Below are 22500 nucleotides of genomic sequence, written 5' to 3'. Positions count from 1 at the left end.
CAGGCACTAACCTGGACAGACCAGGTTGCCGCGCTCCGTGCCTGGCCCACCTTCAGGGCCCCAGCCCTTGGTCCTTCTGACAACCCTTTCTTCTCCTGGGCCTTCCCCTCCCCACCCCCTTACCCACCCACACCCCAGGGAGATTGGAAGGACAGCCTCACCCCACCCAGACTTGGGCATTGAGCCCGGAAGCCAACAGGAAAGGTGGGAGGCTCTGAGATGCGGCTTTGTCTCTGCATACCCCCAACCCATCCCGCCCCGTCGCGGCGCTCTATTTCCCACGCCTCTCTGACTGGACAGGCAGCTCCCTGAAGGCCGCAGCAGCAAGTCAGATTCGCCTCCGGGTCCCTCACAGGCCTGGAGAGGCTGGTATGCAGTTGGCACTCGATGACTGCTTGATGGCCAGCTGGCTCGGTAGATGGTGGCCTGGGAATCTGTCTCCCCAGCTGATCTGGGGCTTCCAGGAGCTTGGGGACTGAGTCTGCCTCACCTGGCACCCCCTTGCCTAGGGCAGAGTAATTGCTCAACAAGTATTTGTGGAACTAATAGACGTAATACTGTGGGCTGGCGTTTATTGAGCGCCTACTATGTGCCAGCCGCTGCACTAGCACTTGGCACCTTTTAACTCAGTGAGTCCTGAAGAGGGATTCTGCTGGGGGAATGGAGCAGACCTGCTCTAAGCACACACGTGTGTGTGTGTGTGTGTGTGTGTGTGTGTGTGTGTGTGTTAGACGCACATTCCCGCTCGTGAAGACCGGTCACTTGTGTCACTTGTGCAGTGACTCACATATGCGGCATACGTACCGCGAACCCCCTCCATGGGGGAAGCTACCTGGGGCTTCTGGGACCCTGTCTGCTCGAGCCCTTCCTCGGGGATGGGGCTGAGGAGTGACTCCATGCTGGCCCCGCTACTCGGAGCCCCAACCCTGCATGGGGTGACAGGTCTAGAGACCCCCAGCAAGTGTAGTGAAGGCCATGAGGATGAAAGGGTGCTCAGTTTCCCTGTGAAGGAAGTTTTCTCTGATCCCACGTGAAGGGAAATGGCTAGGCAGGGCCCGTGAGTGTGGAGTCAGCACTGTCTGCTGGAACATGTGTGTCCACATATGACTCATGCTTCTGAGTCTAGGTATTTGTGTGCACCTGTGTCTTTGTGTGGGCCCCTGTGTGCCCAGGTATGACCAGGGTGTCTGGGGTCGGGGTGTGTGGCTACCCTCCGTGGAGCCACCCCTCCCCATGGCAGTAACTGCAGTTGAGAGGGGTGACACTGCGGCAGTCACAGAGGGGCCTGGGGGCTCTCCTGCAGCAGCCCTCCCAGTTCACCCCTGTGCTGTGGTGAGGCAGGTACACTATGCCTTCGCCTGGACCCACTGCCTCAAAATGCCCCTGCCCAGAGCTCCAAGCCGGCCCCACCTCTGCCCTCTGCCACCAGCACCCACCAGCTGCAGCCTTTTGGAAGCAAAAAGAGGTGCCTCTTGGAGCAGCTGGCAGGGGGACAGAGCTGCCCAGCACTGGCTAGGCACGCCCACCCTGGGTATTCGGATCTGCCGGAGGACCCTGGCTTTTGCAGGCATGCAGGCCAGGGTTAAATATTAGCTCCGTGTCTTTCTGTGAGCCTCAGTTTCTCCATCTGTAAAACAGGGTGACAACCCCCTGGGTTACTAGAGGTCTAGATGGGATCGGGTTTCCACAGTAGGTGCCCACTCACTGGGAGCTGTGGTGATCATGAAAATCATCATTATTATTACAAGCCTGAGGGTCTGCACCTAAGGAAGGACCCTAAGGGGTGGGCCGACAAGGTGGCTAGGAGCACGGTGCCCCCAAGTCTGTAGAGGGTGGGGATGCCCACAGATAGAGCAATGGAGGTAGGAGTGGGGTGTGAGGATGCTCTGGTGAGGGAGGTGGGGCGGGGCTGGGCGGCCTAGGGGATGCTCCCAGCCTGGAGCCCTCTGGGCTCTCCTGCACATGTGGAGCCCTGTGGGCATGCAGGGTCCCCCGCTAGGCTCTAGGACAAGGGCAGTGAGCACCTGCCCAAGGGACTGCATCTGTCCGTTCACAGCCGGCTTCTCATCCCAGAGCTCTTGCTGATGCCGACAGGCTACTGGCCTCCTCGCTTGCCATCGCTAAGCGTGCCCAGGGCTTCTCCTTTGCCCTCCTGCCATGGGATGTTGGCTCTTGTTGCCCTTGGAGAGCCTCTTCTAGGAGAAGGGGCCCAGCTGGCTGCCCCAGGTTGGCTTCCAGGAGCAGATGGAGTCCTCAGATAGAGCCTCGTCCTCTCAAGGCCTAAGGCTGCCCCGTCCAGCCAGGCTGACACTGGGCCGCCATCCTAGCGCTTGTCTGCCTTCTGCTGCCGCAGGGCCTGCAGGAAGACCCCTTTCACCTGGCCCAGGGTCTCATGGTACATTCGGAAGTCCTCCTCCTTTCCCCGGAGGGCACTGCTTAGGGCAGCCTTCAGCATTTCGTTCTCCTCCACCTGGATGGCCAGCCTAGACCACACAGAGAAGAGGGCTCAGCGCGGCTGAGCTGGCACACGTGAGTGTGTGTGCATGCGTGTAGAGGGCCCTGGGAAACGCTGCCAGCTCTTCAGACTCAGGGTACTCTCTGAACTCCTCTCAGGGACCCTTGGGAGAATACCATGTGGGATTCCTGTCTGGGCCCAGCCACAGCTACTGGGCCTGGTACCCAGTCGTTCCCCCAAATGTTGGCTGCCTCAGGCATGAGTACTAATTTATAGAGGTTCCCCCTTTCCCACCACTGCATTTGACCTTAAAAGGTTTAATTGAATAAGAAAAGTGGGTTCAGTGACCCACACTTGATAAAACTTCTCTTGGGAAGCATGGGCTCTTTAGGGTTATGGCTGGGTTTCTCTGCCCTCTGATGGCCAGTTACTGAATTACAGGCCTAGAACCCAGGACCCAGCAGGACCAGCCTTCTGGGCAAATAGAAGTCAAAGGGGGAGGGACGTGATCCCTCTGCCTATCAAAACACCTCCACCCAGACACCACCACCCTTTCAGGAAGACAGGGCAGGGAGCACCTGGTGATCAGCTCCTCCATCTGGGATTCCACGGGCACATTGGAGATCTGTGCAGAAGACGGGTCCTTCCTCTCACTCTCCTTTGGGTTGTGCCTGGTGTTAGAGGTGGGCACACCTGTGGGGCAGCAGCAGCCACTTTCTGTGGTGAGGCCATGGCCCTGTGTTAACACTTCCTTCTCCCACCCGCAACTGTCCACTTCCTGCTTCTCCACTTGTTGAAACATTAGACCTCCTTCAAGGTGCAGGACAAGGGCTGCCTTCCTCCAGGCCCTGACTGCCCGCTTTGTACCAAGGAGGTTCCTCTCACTACTCTCTCCATATTTGCACTCTATAAGTTTCTGGAAGGCAGCTGGGCCTGAGGCCTGGCCTGCAGGTCGAGTCTGAGTCTAGGCTGTCACCACATCTGATGACCTCTTACCACTGGGTCCCCCACCTCCAGTCTCCATCCATACGTACAGGGAATCCACGGTGGCTGGGGCCAGGGGACAAAGAGTGCTCAGAAAAAGAAACCAAAGCCCACCTGGTGGGGAACTCAAGCACTGTCACAGCATCAGAAAACGTCTGTGCTGAACAGGCCCTCAGTGGTGGCATGGCGCAGGGGAAATCACTTGGCACCAGCAGACCTGGCTTTTACTTCCTGTTGTGTGGCCCCGGGTAAATCATCAACCTCTCTGAGCTGGTTTCCTCACCTGTAACGTGAGGATAATAGTTCTTGCCTCTAGAGCTCTGTGAGGCCACAGTGAATACACATTTGGCCCTCAAGGCCTGTGTGATGGGACCACCTCCTCAGCACCTCGTGACTTCCCTACCTCACCACATATTCCCCTCCCCATGACCCAGTCTCACTACCTCCAAGCCTCCAGCCGTGCGCCCACCTCAGGGCCCTTGCACTTCTTCTTCCCTCTGTTATCTATGCCACATCCTCACCCCCTTCCACCACCTCTGCTCAGACATCAGCTCATCAGTTAGGGTGGCCGCCCCGTAGAAGACAGCTGCTCTCTGTACCTCCTGTCCCCTTATACTCAGCTGTAAGCCACAGCGCTCACCTCCATCTGACCTACCATCTTTTACTGGTTTATTGTTCTCTTCCCCACTGGCATGGAACTGCCACGGGGGACCACATTGCACAGTCAGGCTCCCTATTGTACAGGCGGAGGGGTGTGCTATGCCCCCAAGAGGGGCGGTGCTCTTCCCATGTCACAGGCCAGCATGGACAGAAGCCACATGGTCACTTTCTCCCCAGGCAGTTGCCCGTCCCTGTCCAGGCAGGACCAAAGTGGTTTTCCCTGCTGTGGCTTAGCCGTCCCTAGTTGGGAGCCCCGCCACGTGGCAGGAGGTGAGTCCATGGCCTGGAGACACTACATTCCTAAGGGACCTGTTTCTGCAAGCCCAGCAGGGCTAAGTCCCCAGGACCTTCCCCAGCCTGGACTCTCAGCAGCTCCTGGAAGGCCCCTGGAGCCCTGGCCCTGCTGGTGGGAGAATGACACCACTCCCACTCTGTGTCCTACTTCTGGAATGTCCTCCTGAAACGTTCTGATCTCTGCGCTGGGAAAAAATCTGAGTGTCCTTGGCTGGGGGCGGGGGAGTACTGGGGTGTTGAGAGGCAGGGAAGTTGGGGGGCAACACCTCTACTCCTGAGCCTGGAGGGGTTGGGATGGGGATGTTGGAGAGAGGCAGGCTCATCCTCTTCACACCGAAGGTTCTTCCTCCCCAGGAATGGCTTCTGATTCTGGCATCCCACACCCTCACTTCCCCAGCCCCACAAGACGCTGCCACTTCTGGTCTGGAGACTGTACCTTAAGAACCACTGTGTTAGAGCAGTAGAACTAACCTATTTTTTTTTTTTTTTGAGGTACATGGGCCTCTCACTGTTGTGGCCTCTCCTGTTGTGGAGCACAGGTTCCGGACATGCAGGCTCAGTGGCCATGGCTCACGGGCCCAGCCGCTCCGCTGCATAGGGGATCTTCCCGGACCAGGGCACGAACCCCCGTCCCCTGCATCGGCAGGCGGACTCTCAACCACTGCGCCACCAGGGAAGCCCTAGAACTAACCTTTTGATTTAGGACAACTAAACCGTCCTCTGGAGCTGGTGTGGTCATGTGATTAGGATCTGGCCAATGGGATGAAAGCATAAGTGACACAAGCAACCTTAGGGTCCTGCCCTTGAAAGGTAAGGAGCTCAGGAAAGAGGGAGGAGCCAGTCAGCAGCACCGGTCAGCCCCTCCGTCAGGGTGGAGCTTTGCCTGCCCCTGCTGCTGTGTGTCCTCTCCCCCCTGGCCCCCGAGTCAGAACCAGGAGCCCCAGAGCACCGTGGGCCCAATGTGACCCCGGGCCGGCCCCACCTCAGCCCCACCTGTTTTGCTCCTGGGGGCTGCTCTCTGAGAAGCTGACGTCCTCCCAGGCTCCAGGCGCATCTTCTCCAGGTGCTGCTCCAGCACCGCGGTGCGGTGCCGCTCCTCCTGCAGCTTCCTCTCTGACTCCAGAAGCTTGCTGTTGCTCTCCTCCACCCTGGTGATGAGAGAGCAGGGTCTGCCATAAGCCCTGGCACCCCACCTGCTCAGGCTGTCAGAGAGGTGGGCACAGCTTACACCAGTGGGCATGGGACTCGTTCTTCCTGATTTTTATTGCAGTAATATAGGAATGTGCATTTAAAATCATATCGTTCTCTCCAAGGCTTAAAATGAAAAAAAACAAAAACAAAACAACACACAGCCTCTCCCCACCCCTCCTCACTCCCAATTTCTGCTCTCCAGAAGCAACCACTTCTACCGCTTTGAGCTGTTTCTTCCACTACTGCCATATTTCTACAGATGCTTATGCTGCTAATTTTTTAAGTCTTAAATATAATCTTTTGACTTCCTGTCAGGCAACATGAGAACTTAGTTTTATTTTAGTACTCTCTCCTTGCCAAACAGAATCGCCTCTTCACCTCCCGATGTAGTTATATTACCATTTTTTGGCTCAATTAGTGTTAGGTGGTGTATTCGTTTTCTATTGCTGCTGTAACAAATTACCACAAACTTAGCTTAAAACAACACAGATTTATCGCTCCGTGGTTCTGTAAGTCAGAAGTTCAGCAGGTTCTGTTGGTTTCTCTGCTCCAGGTTTCACAAGCCAAAATCAAGGTGTTGGCTGACCTGGGCTCTTACCTGGAGTTTCCAGGGGAGCATCTGCTTCTAGGCTCGTCCAAGTTGTTGGAAGGATTCAGTTCCAACTGAAGGACTGAAATCCCTGTTTCCCGCTGGTTGTTAGCTGGGTGACTTTCATCTTTTAGAGGCTACTTGGCCCCCTCCATCTTCAAAGCCAGCCAGATACCCTTTTCATGCTTTGACTCTAACTTCTTCTGAAGCATCTCTCTGGCCCGGGCTGGAGAAATTTCTCTGCTTTTAAGGGCTCAAGTGATTAGATTGGGCCCACCTGGTAATCCAGGATAATCTTCCTATTTCAGGGTCCATAACGATCATCACATCTGCAGAGTCTCTTTTACCATATAACATAAAGTATTCACAGGCACAAGAGTGGGGTGAAGGGCACTGAGGACAAAATCCTGTCTACCACAAGGGGTTACGTTAGGAAGATTATTCAGACAGGCAGTATACTCATGATTACAGTTTCTTATTTGCTTGCTTTTCCTGGATTTAGTGATTGCTTTCTGTTTGTTATTATTATTATTATTCTCTATATGCCTGTCATGAATTCATGGGCCTTGAAGAACTTGTTATTTGGTTATTTTACTAAAGGGTCTGATTACTTTCACTGAGGCTGGGGCTAAGGTCCTTCTTGTGGTTAGGTATGGCATTTCAGACTTCTGTGATACTGAAGGCTCAGCTAGAAGGCCAGGACTGTCCCAAGAGATCTCACCCAAGCAAAGGATTACATACGTACATACACACATGCAAATCAGAGCGGAAGCCTGGATACGTACGTGCAGTGTTGGAGGAAGTGTTCTTCCCACCTTGGTGAAGAGTCAAGAAGGAACAGAATGGTAACAATTTTGAAAAGAATACAACTACCAACACAAAACTGTATGCCAGCATAGTATACAGCCACTAACACAACCTGTTCAAGCGTGTTCCTTGAAACTTATTTGCAAAAGCAAAAGACTAAAATAACCTAACGGTCCATCAAAAACTAATGAAAAAAACTAAAAACTAATGAAAATTAAATAAAATTCAGTTCCCCCAAAGCTCTAGGTATCAGCTGAGAGAGAATCACACACGCATGACTCTGAGAGTGAGTGTCTCTTTAATTTTGTGTTCTAGGCGCCTTGCTTGCCCCACCCTCATCCCAGAGGCCCTGGAAGATGAGGCACCACACGGAGAGAGAGGCCACGTACAGGAGAATGGAGGTGCCCCCGCTGAGCTGGCTGAACGGGGCATGTGAGTGATCCAGGTGGCATGACGTGAAACAGAATTACCTAGGCCACCCACAGAATGGTAAGAAAGAATAAACCATCGTGTTTGAGGCCACTGGGTTTGGGATGGTGCAGCAGTAGATAACCAAGTCACCTGGATGCACAAATCCACCGCCCCAAAACTCAGGTGTAACTCAAAGGAGGGACTTCCCTGGTGATCCAGTGGTTAAGACTCCGCACTCCCAAGGCAGGGGGCCGGGGTTCGATACCTGGTCAGGGAACTAAGATCCTACATACCGCAACTAAGCCTGCACCGCAACTGGAGAAGCCCCGCACCGCAACGAAGACCCAGCACAGCCAAAATAAATAATTAAATAAGTTAAATTAAAAAAAAAAAGAAACTCAAAGGAATTGAGAGAGAAAGTCATAATTGGGTATATTTCTTCCATTGGATAGGTTAGAGGCTTGTATTATCCACTATATATATTTTTTAAAATTTTATTTATTTAATTTATTTTTTTTAAATAAATTTATTTATTTATTTTTAGCTGCATTGGGTCTTCATTGCTGCGCACAGGCTTTCTCTAGCTGCAGCGAGCGGGGCCCACTCTTCGTTGCGGTGCACGGGCTTCTCATTGCGGTGGCTTCTCTTGTTGCGGAGCATGGGCTCTAGGCACACGGGGTTCAGTAGTTGTGGCATGCGGGCTCAGTAGTTGTGCACAGGCTTAGTTGCTCTGCGGCATGTGGGATCTTCCCAGACCAGGGCTCGAACCCGTGTCCCCTGCATTAGCAGGCAGATTCTTAACCACTGCACCATATAATATAATGGAGGGAAGCCCTCCATTATATTTCAATGACAGAAAAAGAATTAATGTTACTTTTTCTCATTTGCTTTAGCGTGTCTGCAATTCATATCCTCTCTTTTCTACTGAAAAGAAAACAAAGCTGACCACTCCTCACTGCTTAGGGAGTGGCCATCCCAGCACACCCCAGCTCCTTTGGTGGCTGTACTCCATCGTTCCCTTTGGCAAGCTGCCCCTCCTCCATTTCATTTTTTTTTTTTGGCCGCGCTGCACGGCATGCAGGATCTTAGTTCCCTGACCAGGGATCGAACCCACACCCACTGCAGTGGAAGTGCGGAGCCTTAACCACTGGACAGCCAGGGAATTCCCACCCCTCTTCCATTATGTCAGCACCTGGAGGTCCTTCCAGTCAGGGTGCCTGGCCTGTGTCCAGGGTTGGACGTGTGAGCCACCCCAGGCCAGCTAGACCTTCTCTCCTAGAAACCACTGGCACAAGAACTGAAAGCCACTGGGCCTACATCGTTCCAGTGGTCCAGGAGAGACCACTCAAGGGTTCCTGCTACCAAGGTCCCTGGATCTTCTTGGGCTCCTCTTCCGCCCTGCAAAGGAGGGCAGTACTTTGGAGTCGGCCAGCACCTTCCCACACTCTCCTTTCCCTTAATTTAGCCAGAATTGGTTTCTATCGTCTGTCACCAAAGAGCCCTGACTGACATGTGACACGGCCTGTTCAGTCAGACATTCAGTGTGGTCCTTTATATTTTTCAGTGCGGAGGTCACATGGTCGGGCCATGTGTTGGCCTGGGCACCTACAGTTCTTGCCAAAAGGGTCACTTGAGCAAGGAACACTGATTTATCTGAATAGAAATCTGTCAGCAACCCCTTGGAGGAAACCAAACCCCCTGGTCCACTGCCTTGGGCCACATACTTTCCTCCCCCAACCAGGGAAGTCTCAGCTCCCCATCTATCAGTGGCTCTCTTCCTCTTTGTAATTCCAGACCTCAGTCTAGCCTGGGACTTCTTCCCACCAAAGCCGCCAGTGACACCGAGTGCCGTGCCATGCTCGTGCAAGATCTTCATTACTGGTGAGTTGAGCCGACTGCAGAGAGATTTACCACTGCAGAGAGTCCCTCCCTTGAGATGCCCACCTCACAGCCACCTGCATGCAACTGTCCTACGGGGGCACGTAGGACAGGGCAAACCACAAGTGTGACAACGGGTCCCCGAGACAGAGGGGCACTTGAGGGTCACGTGAGATGTGGCTGGGAATGCCCGGGGCCAACACTGTGGGAGCCAGACTCACCAGTGAGGTGGACCCAGTCATGGACACGGCCTGGCCTCTGTCCAAGAGGGATGCCCTTGGGCCAGGCTGCCCACCCTTAGCCCACCTAGGCCCGTGAGAGTGCATCCCTGGCGCCAGGTGTTACCGTTTCTGCAGAACGGTGACGAACTCGGTGAGCCGGTCACGCTCCACCTCAGCGGCCTGCCACAGGGCTTTGAACTCTGTCACCTGTGTCTGCCAGGCTTTTTGTTCTGGGGAGTCCGAGAACCTGGGGACCAAGGTGCGGGCAGAGGTCATTTAAGGGTTACCTGAAGAGATGCTTATCCCTATGGTGGTGGGAGGGGCTGGAAGGACATTCAGGGGTCCTCAGAGGGTGCCAGAGAGAAGAAGCCAATCCAGCCCCTCCCGGCCTCTTCCATTGGCTTCTTCTCAGTTTACTGTTCCTGGGCCTGCTGAAGTCTCTAGACCTCACTTAGCTGGCTCCAGAGCCAGACCCCAGCAGGGCTGTAGTTTCATCAGCACCTTTGTCCATCCAATCCCTGTAGGGGCCTGGAGTTAGTCTGGTGGCTATGGAAGTTGGCTCTTGGGGACCTGGGGGTGCCCTGGGAACCTGTGTGGCCTGGGACCTGACCACCCTTCTCAGTGTCAGGTAGGCCCAGCCTCTGTCTCCCTGTCAGCCTGTCCTGGCTCTCCTGTATCTCCTGGCATGGCTCCAAGCCCAGTCCACTTTCCTGGACCCTGGACACTTGCTTTGTAATTTGGTCAGTTTTCTCCAGCCCTGATCCAGCCCATCACCGGTTCCCTCCTCACCACTGGGCCTTACCTGCTGGCTGGGGTTGGGACCCAAGGTGAGCTCTGCCCCCCACCCCAAGCCCCCAGAGCCCATGTGCGAGTGCCAAGCTGCTTTCTGCTCTGCCCTCGCCCTTCCCAGGGAGACCCTGGTGATGCTGACTCGCTCTTCCAGAATCACAGGACATGGGGAGGGCGGGGCCGCAGTCCTCCCTCTAAACAGGGATTGGTTGAGATGGGCTCTGAGGACTACAGGCTCCTCCATTTTCCGGCTCCTAAATACACTCTAAGGCCCTGCCGCTCAGTGTGGTCTTTGAGCCAGCGACTGTGGCATCACCTGGGAGCTTGTTGGAACTGCAGGATCCCACTTCCTGCAGGATCTGACCTGCGGAATCAGAACCTGCATCTAACCCGGCAGATCCTCAGCTGATTCGCGTGCACAGCGCAGTGGGCATCCCTACGCCAGTCACCCCTGTGACCTCACGTGTTGGGGGAGGAGCTGATCCCCTTGCCCCGCCTGCCTCCCAGGCACCCCATCAGAGCCGCCACGCCAGCCCTGACAGACACACTCTCTGGGGTCACTCCCACCCCGTGAACGTCTGTCCTGTCGCTGACGGGAGAGCACTGTAGGCTCCGTGAGGGCAGGGGCCCGCACACGGTTGGGTTCAGTAAATATTTGTGTGTGGTGGAAGAAACAAGCTTAAGAACCAGCAGTCTGGGCAGCCCAGGGCACATCGGCTCCTGTATCCCTGTGGAGTGCAAAGGTCATGGCCACATAAGCCTGGAAGGGACCTTGGGGGCATCTTGTCCATCTTCTTGCCTCTACTACTGTGACAACCACCTCAGAGTGACAGAGCCTGTCTGTTTTCCTTGTGGTGTTGGAAGAGTGTGGCATGGGCCCTTGAGGCTCAGAGTTGGGCCCCTCTCTCCCAGTGCCCTTGTGACCCCAGGCTGCTGGCTGGGGCATCTGCAGGGGTGGCCTTGGCCCACGGGTACCTGTGCTACCAAGTGTCAGGCCAGAAGTATCCCAAGCACTTCCTGGGGAATAGCAGCCCAAGGAGGACCCATCTGCCGGAGCCACACAGCAAGTCAAACATGAGATGAAGGCCCTTCAGAGGCTCGACCGGAACCTGAACTGACCTGCCCGAGGGGTGGGAGAAGCAGCTGACAGCCGGAGCGCAGCTCCAGTGGACAGTGGGTGGGGCTCGGGACAGGGCTCCGAGGCAGGACAAAGCCACCCTTTGTCTGTGAGCTGGCAGGAAGAACAAGGGCCCATTTAAGCCCTAAGGCTTGATTCTGTCAACAAAGAGGGGGCCAGAGAGCTGAGGGGATATCAGTGGCTTAAAGTGGGAACCCATATGACGTGAAATTCTTCCCCTAGAGATGGACTCTCAACGCGCAAGGGGAGGCAAGGGAAGGTGCTGGGCTCCAGGCCCTGGAAGATTCCTCGTGTTAACTCTGTGGTAGCAGGAAGGAACACTAGACCGAGACTCTAGTTCTGAAGCCGCTTGCCCTATCACGTTGGATAAGGCACTGGACCTCCCTGACCCTCTATGTCCTTATGGAACCTTGGAAGAGTCCCTGGACTTGGCCTGGCCTCGGTTTCCCATCCTTGTCATGGGATGGCAATACTGACTGAGCAGTCAAGGATGGGAAGGCCTGTGAGGGCCCGGGGTGGGGGGCCTGGGTTCCTACCTGGGTGAGGGCCCGTGAGGACTGTGCAGGGAAGGCCATGTGAGAGCAGATTCCACCAGTGTGTGGCCCAGGCTGGTCACGGAGCTGTGCGAAGGCGGAACGGGCACATCACCACGGGCAGGCAGGCTGGGCCCAGCTGGGAGGGGAGCAGGGGCCAGCAGGGCACTGGGGAGCCAGAGGAGGGGGCCAGCACTGGCCCTTGCAGCAGCCCTGTGGATCTGCTGCCCTCCTTTCCAGGACCCTTGCTTGCTTAAAACAAGACAGGAGCAGGGGACATCAGAGCCGCGAACAACCCAACACAGGTGTGTTTGAGAATCCTAGAAGCAGGTGAGATTCGAGGCCAGCTGGGAGAGGAATTTACAGGGAGCTACAACCAAACGCTCTTGAAGTGATACTATCTGGACCTAACTGGCTCCTTCATGCAGAGGCAGGGCTGACGGAAGCCCCCCGCAACCCCGCCCCACTTTGGGAGGACAACACCACAGGCATCGTAAAATTGCACCCGTGGCTTCCCATCCTTTCTTCTGAATAATTACTATTCACTTTCCAACCCCTCCCACTTTTTCTTACCGAGAAGATCCAAGCCTGCCAGCGTGATCGCCTGCTGAGGCCGGGGAATTGGTCAGGCCCGGGTCCTCGGGGAACTTGGCGGAGGCCGGGCTGACCTCGGGCCCACTGGACCCCTCGCCTACTCCTTTATTCCGAAGATACTGCAGGGAACAGATGTGGGTTCCCTTCTCAGGGCTTTGGCTCAGAGGCCTGGAGAAGGCAGGAGGGGGCCTTGGCTGGATTTTGGGGCTTTCGGGAGATATGAAAGAGGCTTCTTTGCAGGAGTGCAAAGCGAGGCCTGTTTGGTGAAGACGCTCCTTGCATTATAATGACAGCTAATAATGCCTCTCTTCAGAAAGGGAGCTTCATGGCCAAAGGAGGGTGACCGGGCCAGGAAGTTGTTCCACATTCAGGTCCCAGGGGGAAGTATGGGGACAGGCCCACCTCTCTAGGTAGCCCCACCCACATGGATGAATGCCAGGTGTGACTTGAGGCCCCTGGCCTTTGTCAGCTGGAGACACTCAGACCTTCCCCCATCCCTCCCTCTTCCGGATGGCTGGTGGGGCCGGCTGAAGGAGGAGCACTGCAGGACCCCCAGCAGGAGGTCAGGCTGCCATCAACGGTGGACCAGTTGGCGTGAGCCCCAAACAACCTGGCCTGTCCCCCAAGCCCTGCCCATCCTGAGAAAACTCTCAGTGTGTGCCAGCTTGTCTGGTGGGTAGCGCTTGGCCCCAGCTGTCCGGGGGCCTCTGAGGTGAGAATCAGTCTTCTTTTGTGTGCCTGGAGCCAGGACAGCGGTGAGGTGAAGATGCTGTCCCTTCCAGGCCTCGGCCGAGGGAAAACATCTTCGGGAGCTCACTCCTTAGACGAGCATTGACTGAGCAACTACTGTGGGCTCAGTCTTGGGCCAGGCACCATGGTCTTTTCCCCCTCAAGGAGAGGTTGTGGGAGAAAATAGGAAATTGATCACACAGCACGACCAAATTTTGGCTTGGGAATGTACAGGGAGTTAGGAGAGTGCCCAGGAGGGGCACGTAACCCAGAATGGGAGCCCTGGAACTTCCTGGAGGAGCTCTTGACTAATAAGATCTAAAGGCTGAGGGGGAGGAAAGGGAAGGTGTGTGCTTCAGGTGTGTGCTTCAGGTATGTTCACAGGCCCAGGGTAGGGAGAAAGTAAGGCCATGGAGGAGCTAAATGGCATTCACATGGCCAGAGTTGTGGAAAGTGGGGAGTGAAGAGAAGATTCAGGGTTGGGGGGGCAGCAGGAGCTAGTCACATGGCGCCCTGCAAACTGGACGAAGGAGCGTGGCTTCCCTTCTGCCATCCCACTGCCTGGAATGTGGACGTAAAGGCTGGCACTGTGGCCACCATCTTGGACCATGAGGATGAAGGCCACAGCTGGGGAGGGAGAGGGTGAGCTGGCAGGAGCCCGAACCCTTGAGGACTGGGTGAGGCGGAGAGTGATGGGGAGCCACAGACAGGTTTTATGTGGAGCAGGGAGACAATCTGGTGTGTCCCTTCGAGAGGAAAGGTGTGTGCACAATGGGCCGGGGAGCCAGATGGAAGCAGGGGGCCAAAGTGGGACCAGGTAGGACGTGGCGCAGCCCAAGTGAAGGCAGGTGGGGAGAAGGGGAGGTGGTTGAGGTTTCTCTGGATACTGGATGGACTTGCCAGGACTGGGAATGGATGCTGGGCTGAGCCAGCGCCCTACTCACCTGCATACTGAGTTGCCCGATCTCCACCTCCAGCTGCCGCACCTTGGCCTCCCGCTCAGCCACCGTGGCCCGCAGCTGGGCCACGAGGCTGCTGCTCTGCTGAGCCTCATTGTTGAGCTGCTGGTGCAAGTGGTGCTTGGACGCTCGCGTCTTCTCCTCCTGCAGACTCAGGCTGCCCAGAATCTCCTGTAGCTGCTTCAACTGGTCCTGCGGGGCCAAGTGGGTGGGTGGGTGAGGGTCAGCCACGGCCCTGAGTAAAGAAGGACACGAGAGAAGACCGCCTCCTCCCACCCGCAGCTCCCACCCCTTCCCTGCTCCCTCGGGAACCTAACAGTGGGACGCTAGTGTTTCCCTGAGAAGCAGGAGGAACACCTTGCCTGTCCTCAGGGCGGGGTTCAACCAGGTTTTCCTGTCCTCAACTTCTTTCTCCCTGAGATCGAGGCTAAGAAGGACATCTAAGCGGCTCTCGGGACAACAGAAAACAGCTCAGATGGTGGCCCCTCAGCCAGTGGGTAAAAAGAAGCCCTATCCCACTGTGCTGGAAGACCACCTTTGAAGGCAGTACCTGGACCCCTCACCACGGATCCTTCAGCACCTGATGGAGGCCCCCTCCCTGGAGATGCTCCCAAGGAGACCTCTGGGGTGGAGGCTTTCTGCCTGGGGGCTGGGAAGGACCATATTGGCGACCTGGAACAGGTGAGGGCGTTGTCTTCACCTCTTTGTGGAGGAAATGGAGGCCCAGAGAGCCCAGGACACACTGCTGGTGAATGGCAGGGCTAGGGCTTGTTTGCAGCTCTCACCATGCACCTTCAGTGACAAAGAATAGTGGCCCTAGGGACCTCAATGGACATCCAGGCCACACCTTATTTAAAAACTGGGAGCTGAGGCTTCCCTGGTGGCGCAGTGGTTGAGAATCCGCCTGCCAATGCAGGGGACATGGATTTGAGCCTTGGTCCGGGAAGATCCCACATGCTGCGGAGCAACTAAGCCCGTGCGCCACAACTACTGAGCCTGCGAGCCACAACTACTGAACCTGAGTGCCACAACTACTGAAGCCCGTGAGCCTAGAGCCCGTGCTCCGCAACAAGAGAAGCCACCACAATGAGAAGCCCGCGCACAGCAACGAAGAGCCAACACAGCCAAAAATAAACAAATGAAATAAATAAATTTATAAAAATAAAATAAAAACTGAGACCTGAGGCTCAGAGAGGAGATGCAATTAGCCTAGAATCACACAGTGAGGTATGAACAGAGGGGGCCCAGATTTCAGGTCTTTTGTGCCCTGCCCACCACACTGCCTGGTGAATTATTATGGACCAAGGCATGCCTAAGCCAGCATCAGTTCCCCCTTGCACCACCGTCAAGCCAGTCATGACCACCCTAGGGGCCTGTGGGCACAGCTAGGAATTCAGAGACCAAAACCCTGGGGTGGCTCAGGCCCCAGAGGGAAAAGGCCAGGCTAGGGTCAGGAAAGCAGTGCGGCTTTGTTAATCAAAGGAGGTTTGAATTCAGTTGTGTGGCCTTGGATGACTTATCTAGCCAATTAGAGCCTTGGTTTCCCCATCCGTGCAATGGGATTATGTGTCCCTAAGGGTTATCTTGGTGACTAACCATTATAAACCACACCCCACGTGCCCAGAAGCGGGGGTGCTGTATGCTGTCACACAGACAAGGATATGCACCAGCGCCCCGCTCCGTCGTCCCTTCCGTTCCTCCATGAGAAATATCCCAGGGTGTAATCCCATCTGCTGCCCCCTCATCCTCTTCTTTCTCCTTTGGGGTCCACAGGTGCAGTGCCTTGTGCCCGGCATCAACCTCACATAACGCGACCTGTACTGGCCCTCGGGCAGCCTCTGAGTTGCTCCCGTACTTGCAGCCAAGCTTCGGGGCTGGGCCCAGTGGAGGCAATGAGCTCCCGGGTTATGCAGGTGGCATTTTGGGGTGAGGGAGGGCTCCGGGGGAGCTGGGGCTGGGTCACAGGCCTCTGGGTGGGGCAGGGGTCCCAGAGGTGGCTGTACCATGAGGGCGTCGATGAGCTCGTCGTCATGCCGGCCCTTCTCCACGAGGGTCCCCATCTGACTCCTGAGGGTCTTCAGTTCGCTCGACAGCACCTTGTTCCGGGACCTCACGCCCTCAAACTTCTTTTTCAGCTCCTCGAGCTCTCTCTGGAGGGCATCCCGCTCCGCTGCAAGTTTCTGTAACCAGAGGGCACGGTCACGGGCTGCAGGGCTGAGTGGGACTCGGGCCACGGCTGAGCCCTCGCTCTCACTCGCTGGTGAGGCCAGAGCTGGGAGGGGACTTGTTGAGGTCACAGGGCAAGTCAGTGGGGCCTGAGCCCTGACTCCCAGCCTCGGCCTCCCGGGGTGTCAGGCAGCCCAAGCACATGATGGACGTGACCCAGATGGATGACAGCCCGAGAACACAGGGGCCAGACTCGGACACGAGAGGAAACCCACTGGCCAACGCTGGGTGTGTCCTCCCGAGGACCCTCAATCCCTGCCTGAGAGGCAAAAAGAGAAAAGCCATGCTTTGGTGGACAGCGCCAAGCCTAGGGTTCAAACCGAAGTGCCTCATTCCACCAAGAGCTGGTTTCAGGTCCAGCATCTCCAAAACAGCCAGAATGCGGCCACCCGACGTCCATGAAATGGGCTCTGGGTGAGGAACCCGTCAGGCAGCTCAAGGTGGAGGGACAGGACGTGAGGAACATGCACAGAGGTGACCCCGAACCTCAGAGCCTCCAAGTCCTCACAGGGGTGGTCGTGGTCTCCTGGCCCCAGGCGCCCCTGACCCCCTGCCAGGCACACGTTACCTCCCAGCTTTCCTGTTTTTCCCTCTCCAGGTTGTGGATCCTCCGCAGATTTTTCTCCTGTGCCGACAGCTTCCTTGGATCGGGATAGATAGACAGCTCATCACTGGCCGTTTCTACCGACCGGCTCCGAGTCTGTCCCAGCTGTTTCTCAAGCTCTCGAACCTGAGGGTGGTTCCACAACAGGTCTGCAGTCAGACTCGACCCTCAGAGGGGCCGCCCTGTGATGTGACAGGAGACCCCACCAGACAGAGGACAACACGGTTCCAGATGGACGTGGAGGTCCCTAGGAGAGGGACTGGGGTGGGGGACGGATGGGAGGGACCTGCGGTGGCATCCTGAGCAAAACAAGGGGAGACACTGGGGAGGTTTCGCTTGGAAAAGAGAGACTTCAAAGTAAATGAGAAAAATCACCCTATCTCTGAGGCCAAGAAGCAGATGTGTAGCCCCAGGAACTTGGGAGGGAAAGGATAGCAGGTCTTAGTACCAGGAAGAACTGACAGGCCACCCAAGCCCGGGCGGGCTCCTCGGGAGGCTACGGGCTCCTGGCCACTTGGAGGAGGTGCTGCAGAGGGCGGGCAGGGTTTGGAAGCGGGGAGACCAGCTCAAAGCCTCGCCGGCTGTGTGACTGTGCACAGATTACTTAACGTCTCTGAATCTCAGGTCCCTCATCTGTGGAGAGGCCTGTGAGTAACACGCTGCATCATGTTGTTATGAGAATTCCGTACCCTGAAGTTGTCTGAGCCTGGGAGTCCCCAAGATGCTTCTTGGGATGACAGATCTTGGGGCCCACTCCACACCAACAAGTCAGAGCTCCAGGGGAAGAACGCGGGGATCTGCATTTTAAACAAGGGCTACGGGTGATTTCTAGGATTAGGCAACTTCGAGAAACCCCAAAATGGCCTGGGTGAAGCCCTCGGCACAGGGGAGGTGGATGTCATCCGACAGAACCACGGCTTGATCACACTGGGTTTAAAGTGGATAACTCCTAGGGTCCTTCTAACCCTGATTTCCATGTCAACGCAACATAAATGATGGAACAAAGTTGGGTAAACCTGAGCCAGGGGCAAAATTCACTAGGATCCCTGGTCAAGGGCCTCAGTATGGCTTTGAAGGCACATTTCAGTGCCCCCGTGTGGCACTGTGTGGTAATTCCATTTAAACGTTAAAGAACACAGTACTATTACTTTGAACCGTTTGTTCACAGCTTAACAACACTCACAATGATAACTAATGTGTTGAGTGTTTACTATGGCCAGGCACTGTGCTGGGCACTTCCCAAACGATATTTCATTTAACCCACAACAACCCTACAAGGAAGGCATTATTATTTCCATTTTACAGGCGAGGAGACTGCGACACAGAGAGATGAAGAGATTTGCCCAAAGACACCAAACTTAGAGACAAGTGACTGAGGCCAGACTCAGACTCAGGTCTCTTGAACCACAAGGCCACACACTGGTCGTTAACCACAGTTTTTCAGAGACCTCTCCCCCTTCATGTTGGCTTCAGGGATCCCACAGGAGACCCTGAGGGGAAAAGCCACCTGGGAACCTGGGAATGAAGGCAATGCACTTGGCAAATAGTGGAAACGACACAGTTATTTGTGTGACTCTTGGTTTCTTGGGACAGCGAACCTTCGGACGGTGTTTCCTCCATGCCAGGCCCTGTGGTAAGCAATTTACACATCTGTACTCATTCAGTCCTCCCAACAACGATGCGGGGTAGGCACTGTCATTATCCACAGTACACACAGGAGGAAACTGAGGCACAGAGAGGCGAAGCAACTTGCCCAAGGCCACACAGTTGGTGGGTGGTGGGCTGAGATTTGAAGCCAAGCAGTCCAGCTGCGGAGCCCCTGTTCCTAGCCTCTAGGAGCGTAAAGAGGGAGACAGGCTAAGTTTTTTTTGGGGGGGGGATGGTAATTAAAACCTTCAAAAGCCTACAGGCATCTGGACAAAACTGGAAAAAGCCTACAACAGTCACGCAAATTTACATGAACCGGGGAAAAAAATCTGCCTGGAGTAAAATAAATCAGAGGCTCTGGTATTTGTTGAGCGCCAGTGCCTGGTATGTAGTGTTATATAAATGCTTGTTCACTTAATGACAAATGAAAATCAGGCTGGCTGGGGAGAACGTAGAACAACAGCCCTGCAAGTGCGCTCTGCAGAACCTAAAGGCCATTTTCGGGTTCTGTGTCTTTAATGTGGGTCAGCGTGGGTCTTTCTGGGGCATTTCAAGCCTTACGGTCAGGGCCAGGAGAAGTCTGATGACTCACTCACCTTGCTCTGCAAGACGAGAATTTGTTGAGCTCGACCCCTCCACGTCCCAGGTGAGGACAGGAGCTGCTGGATGTTCACATCTTCCCCAATCTCATTGGTTAAAACCTGAGAAAGGTGAGGCCTTCGGTATGGCCGGGAGAGAGGGCTCTGCCACAGCCCTAAAGCTGCTGCACGTGCAGAAACAGTGCTGGGTGCGTGGGGCTCCCCGAAGGCCCGGCCTCCACCTGCACAACCTTCCCCCTTCCCCCGCTCCCCGCCTCAAAGGCCAATTGACCACGCTCCACGAGCAGCTCTCCCTGGGAAAGCATTGAACCCATCATTCCCAGCACTTCTTGGTGATGCTTAGGGCAGACAAGGAACTGCTGTCCATGCCCAGGTGGGGCCCCTTGCCCTTGACACATTCTGGGATGAGTGGACCACAAAGTTGACCAAGACCTGCTCCAAATTTGTTCACCTGTCACCCAGAACGGACATCATTCTGGATGGCTCCAGGGAGGACACGGCCACAGGGCCTCGCCCTCCGTGCAAAGCCATTGACAAGGGGCCATGTCTGAGTGCAGCAAGGAGTGGGGGGCTACCGAATGTCACTTGGGGATGTTTGGTTCCAGAAGGGCCCAGCTTTGTGGCTGTTGCAGAGAGGTGTTCAGACCCAACTTCGAGGCTTTGAGGTGGAAACAGTATACCCCAGCTTGTGCCCTGGGCCCCTCTGCAGCCTGTCACGGAAACCCATCTAGCGTACCAAGTCTCTGGTGCTTGTTTCCACAATAGAACTCTGTTTTGGAAATCTTGGCTGGTCTGAGTGGTTCCAGCAGGAACCGCTGCTGGTGGTACAAATGCCAGAGAATTCACTATGTAAATAAAAATAAATAATGAACCAGCTGGGCCTGCCTCCCAAGTCCGAGCGTTTTCCTTTGAAAGGGGCCTTTAACACACAAACAACCTTAACATTTTCTCATATTATAGACAGCAGAGGGCAGGAGACGGGTCTCGGTAGGCTTCCAAGTCCAAGGTGGCTTATTAAGGAGATGCCCAGGATCTATTGGGGTGCACGTAGCACAGGGAAGGTGGAAGGGCCTCTCCAGGGTGGACAGCACTGTCCTCCTCCATCCAGGGCTGGGCGGGCACCACAAGGGCCTCTATGCAGGGTCATGCAGGCAGCCGGCAACCACCCTCACCTGATGGGTCTGTTTCAAGGGCTGGAAGGAAGTTACTGGATCTGAGCCTGACCCAGAATAAGCAGCGTGATGTTCACGGGGCCCAGCTCCTGAATGGAAGCCATTGTCCCAGCCATGACCTTCCCAGTCCCAGGCCCACCCACGAGGACCCGAACCCTGGCCGGGAAATACCTTCTGGGCCACCCGGAGCTCCTGCTTCACAGCCCGGATCTGGTTGCGGAGGTCACTCATCTTCAGGTTTGTGGCCGCCAGCCTGTCCTGCAAGAACTTCACCTCTGGGCTGTCCTGCTAGTTGGGAAAGACAGGAGGGAGAGCAGTCATTTGAGGCCTAGATAGTAACAATAATCACAGCCCCCGTTTATCCAGGTATGTGCAGGTACCACACGAAGTGCTTGACAAGAAGGAACTCATTTCATCCTCATGACCCCTTTGAGGCAGGTTCCGTTACCGATGCAGAGCAGAGGCTGGAGGGGGGTGACCCCTCGGCTTGGGGGACCTGGTAGGTAAGGGGGAGCGTGGATGTGGATCCCGGCAGCCCAGCTTTGGGGGCTGAGCCCTGTGCCCCGAGGGTGGCGCACACGGGTGGACGTGGGTGGTGACCGCAGACAGGGAGCATCTGGATGAAGCTGCTTCCCAACTCCCAGACACTCCCAGGCTGTGGGCCCTGCTGTGCTCAGAGACTGGCATCATAGCAAATCCATCCTCACTCAGGATGAAGAGGGGCGCTGGCTCCTTTAGCGAAGGCGGCCCCAGCTTGGCAGGAGGGCCATGACCATCCCAACTTGGGGCCTTCCTCTCCTAGAATTGTCAGACTGGGCCTTGGGCTCCCTTTCCTGGCAATGAGCTCACTGAATAGAAATACGGACCCAGTTTAATCCCCAAATGCTCCATTTCTGTGGCTTGAAGAACTGCAGGAACCATGAAAACTCTGCCTGCTGGAACTCTTAGCAAAGTCTTTTTTTAAAACCATATTTCATTTAAACTATTTGGATGAAACTTTTCTCAAATGTGTTCCCCATTTATGACTTAAATAGAAGTTCCTGAAACCCTCAGAACTTTGGCATTAAAGGGACTCCAAGTTCAGCCCATTCAAACCCTTTCCATAGGTGACGCAGATAAGGTCCAGAGAAGGGAAATAACATGGCCTCACAGGCACACAGCTGGTTGGGGTGACAGAAGTGGGATTAGAGGCCTGGTCCTTCCTTTGCACTGGCTGATTCTCCCAATATAAGCTTTTGCTGATGCCAGGGCATCGTGGTGACAGAAACATTGGTTGGTGGGTTGTGTGTCCCATCAGGCAATGACACTAAGACCATCTGCTCCTGTCCCAACAGATCAGGTGGACTAGACTTCTGGGAAACAGGATGGGTACTGCATGGCTTTCTGAACTTTCCTTAGTAGCCAAAGACAAAACCTCCTGTGAACGCTAGTGTGAAAGATCCCAGAAGACTGGGTCTGGGGAGTTCCATGGACCCCAGAGGCTCTGGGCAGCCCCACTGAAAACCACTGGTCGAGGAAACTAGACCTGCACACAGGCCCCAGAAGACCTGGACTCATCCGGTTTTCTCATCTAGGAAATGGCTACTTCTTCACAGCACCCCCAGGAGGCTAAACAGAGTAACCAGTGTGAGCAGAATTTGCAAATTGGGAATTTACATAAAACATACACGCATCTTTCTTTCTATTTTTTTTTGCGGTACGGGCCTCTCACTGTTGTGGCCTCTCCCATTGCGGAGAGCAGGCTCAGCGGAGCACAGGCTCCGGACGCGCAGGCTCAGCGGCCATGGCTCACGGGCCCAGCCGCTCCGCGGCATGATGGGATCTTCCCCGCCATGATGGGATCTTCCCCGCCCGGGGCACGAACCCGTATCCCCTGCATCGGCAGGCGGACTCTCAACCACTGCACCATCAGGGAAGCCGCATCTCTCATCTATATTTTTGCATATCCTTCCGCCGCCTGGCTGTATGCCATTCCTCTCCACTGCTGTTGGGAACCTGTCTGCTCCCCTGCTAAGGTGCT

At 55.4% G+C, this 22500-nt stretch overlaps 1 protein-coding gene and 1 long non-coding RNA gene across 5 annotated transcripts in view; one reads left to right on the top strand and one right to left on the bottom strand.

The window, feature by feature from the left end:
* Nucleotides 1-2308: 2308 nt before the first annotated feature.
* Nucleotides 2309-22500, bottom strand: part of CCDC13 (coiled-coil domain containing 13) — a 28980-nt gene continuing 8788 nt past the window's right edge. Inside the window, exons 5-15 of the mRNA XM_067753907.1 lie at nt 20652-20768; nt 19306-19410; nt 17027-17188; nt 16236-16412; nt 14218-14424; nt 12524-12663; nt 11954-12037; nt 9615-9737; nt 5387-5541; nt 3034-3148; nt 2309-2483 (exon numbers count right to left, since the gene is read on the bottom strand). Coding sequence (XP_067610008.1) covers nt 2324-2483; nt 3034-3148; nt 5387-5541; nt 9615-9737; nt 11954-12037; nt 12524-12663; nt 14218-14424; nt 16236-16412; nt 17027-17188; nt 19306-19410; nt 20652-20768 — 1545 coding nt within the window. The 3' untranslated portion in view covers nt 2309-2323. The remainder of the gene's footprint in view (nt 2484-3033; nt 3149-5386; nt 5542-9614; nt 9738-11953; nt 12038-12523; nt 12664-14217; nt 14425-16235; nt 16413-17026; nt 17189-19305; nt 19411-20651; nt 20769-22500) is intronic.
* LOC137232287 (uncharacterized) lies at nt 4651-20733 on the top strand. 4 transcript variants are annotated; one of them, XR_010946947.1, is made up of 5 exons: nt 4651-5203; nt 7296-7469; nt 9186-9272; nt 17057-18695; nt 20500-20733. It is a non-coding gene; the product is annotated as an uncharacterized lncRNA (long non-coding RNA). The 4 variants fall into 4 exon arrangements; XR_010946948.1 differs by lacking the exon at nt 20500-20733 and having other exon boundaries at nt 17057-17209; nt 18368-19075; XR_010946946.1 differs by lacking the exon at nt 20500-20733 and adding an exon at nt 10015-13256 and having other exon boundaries at nt 17057-19075.

Source organism: Pseudorca crassidens, chromosome 10 (assembly GCF_039906515.1).
Source record: "Pseudorca crassidens isolate mPseCra1 chromosome 10, mPseCra1.hap1, whole genome shotgun sequence".
NCBI lineage: Eukaryota > Metazoa > Chordata > Mammalia > Artiodactyla > Delphinidae > Pseudorca > Pseudorca crassidens.
The sequence above is the reverse complement of the archived record's forward strand: the minus strand, read 5'-3'. Positions and strand labels throughout refer to the sequence as shown.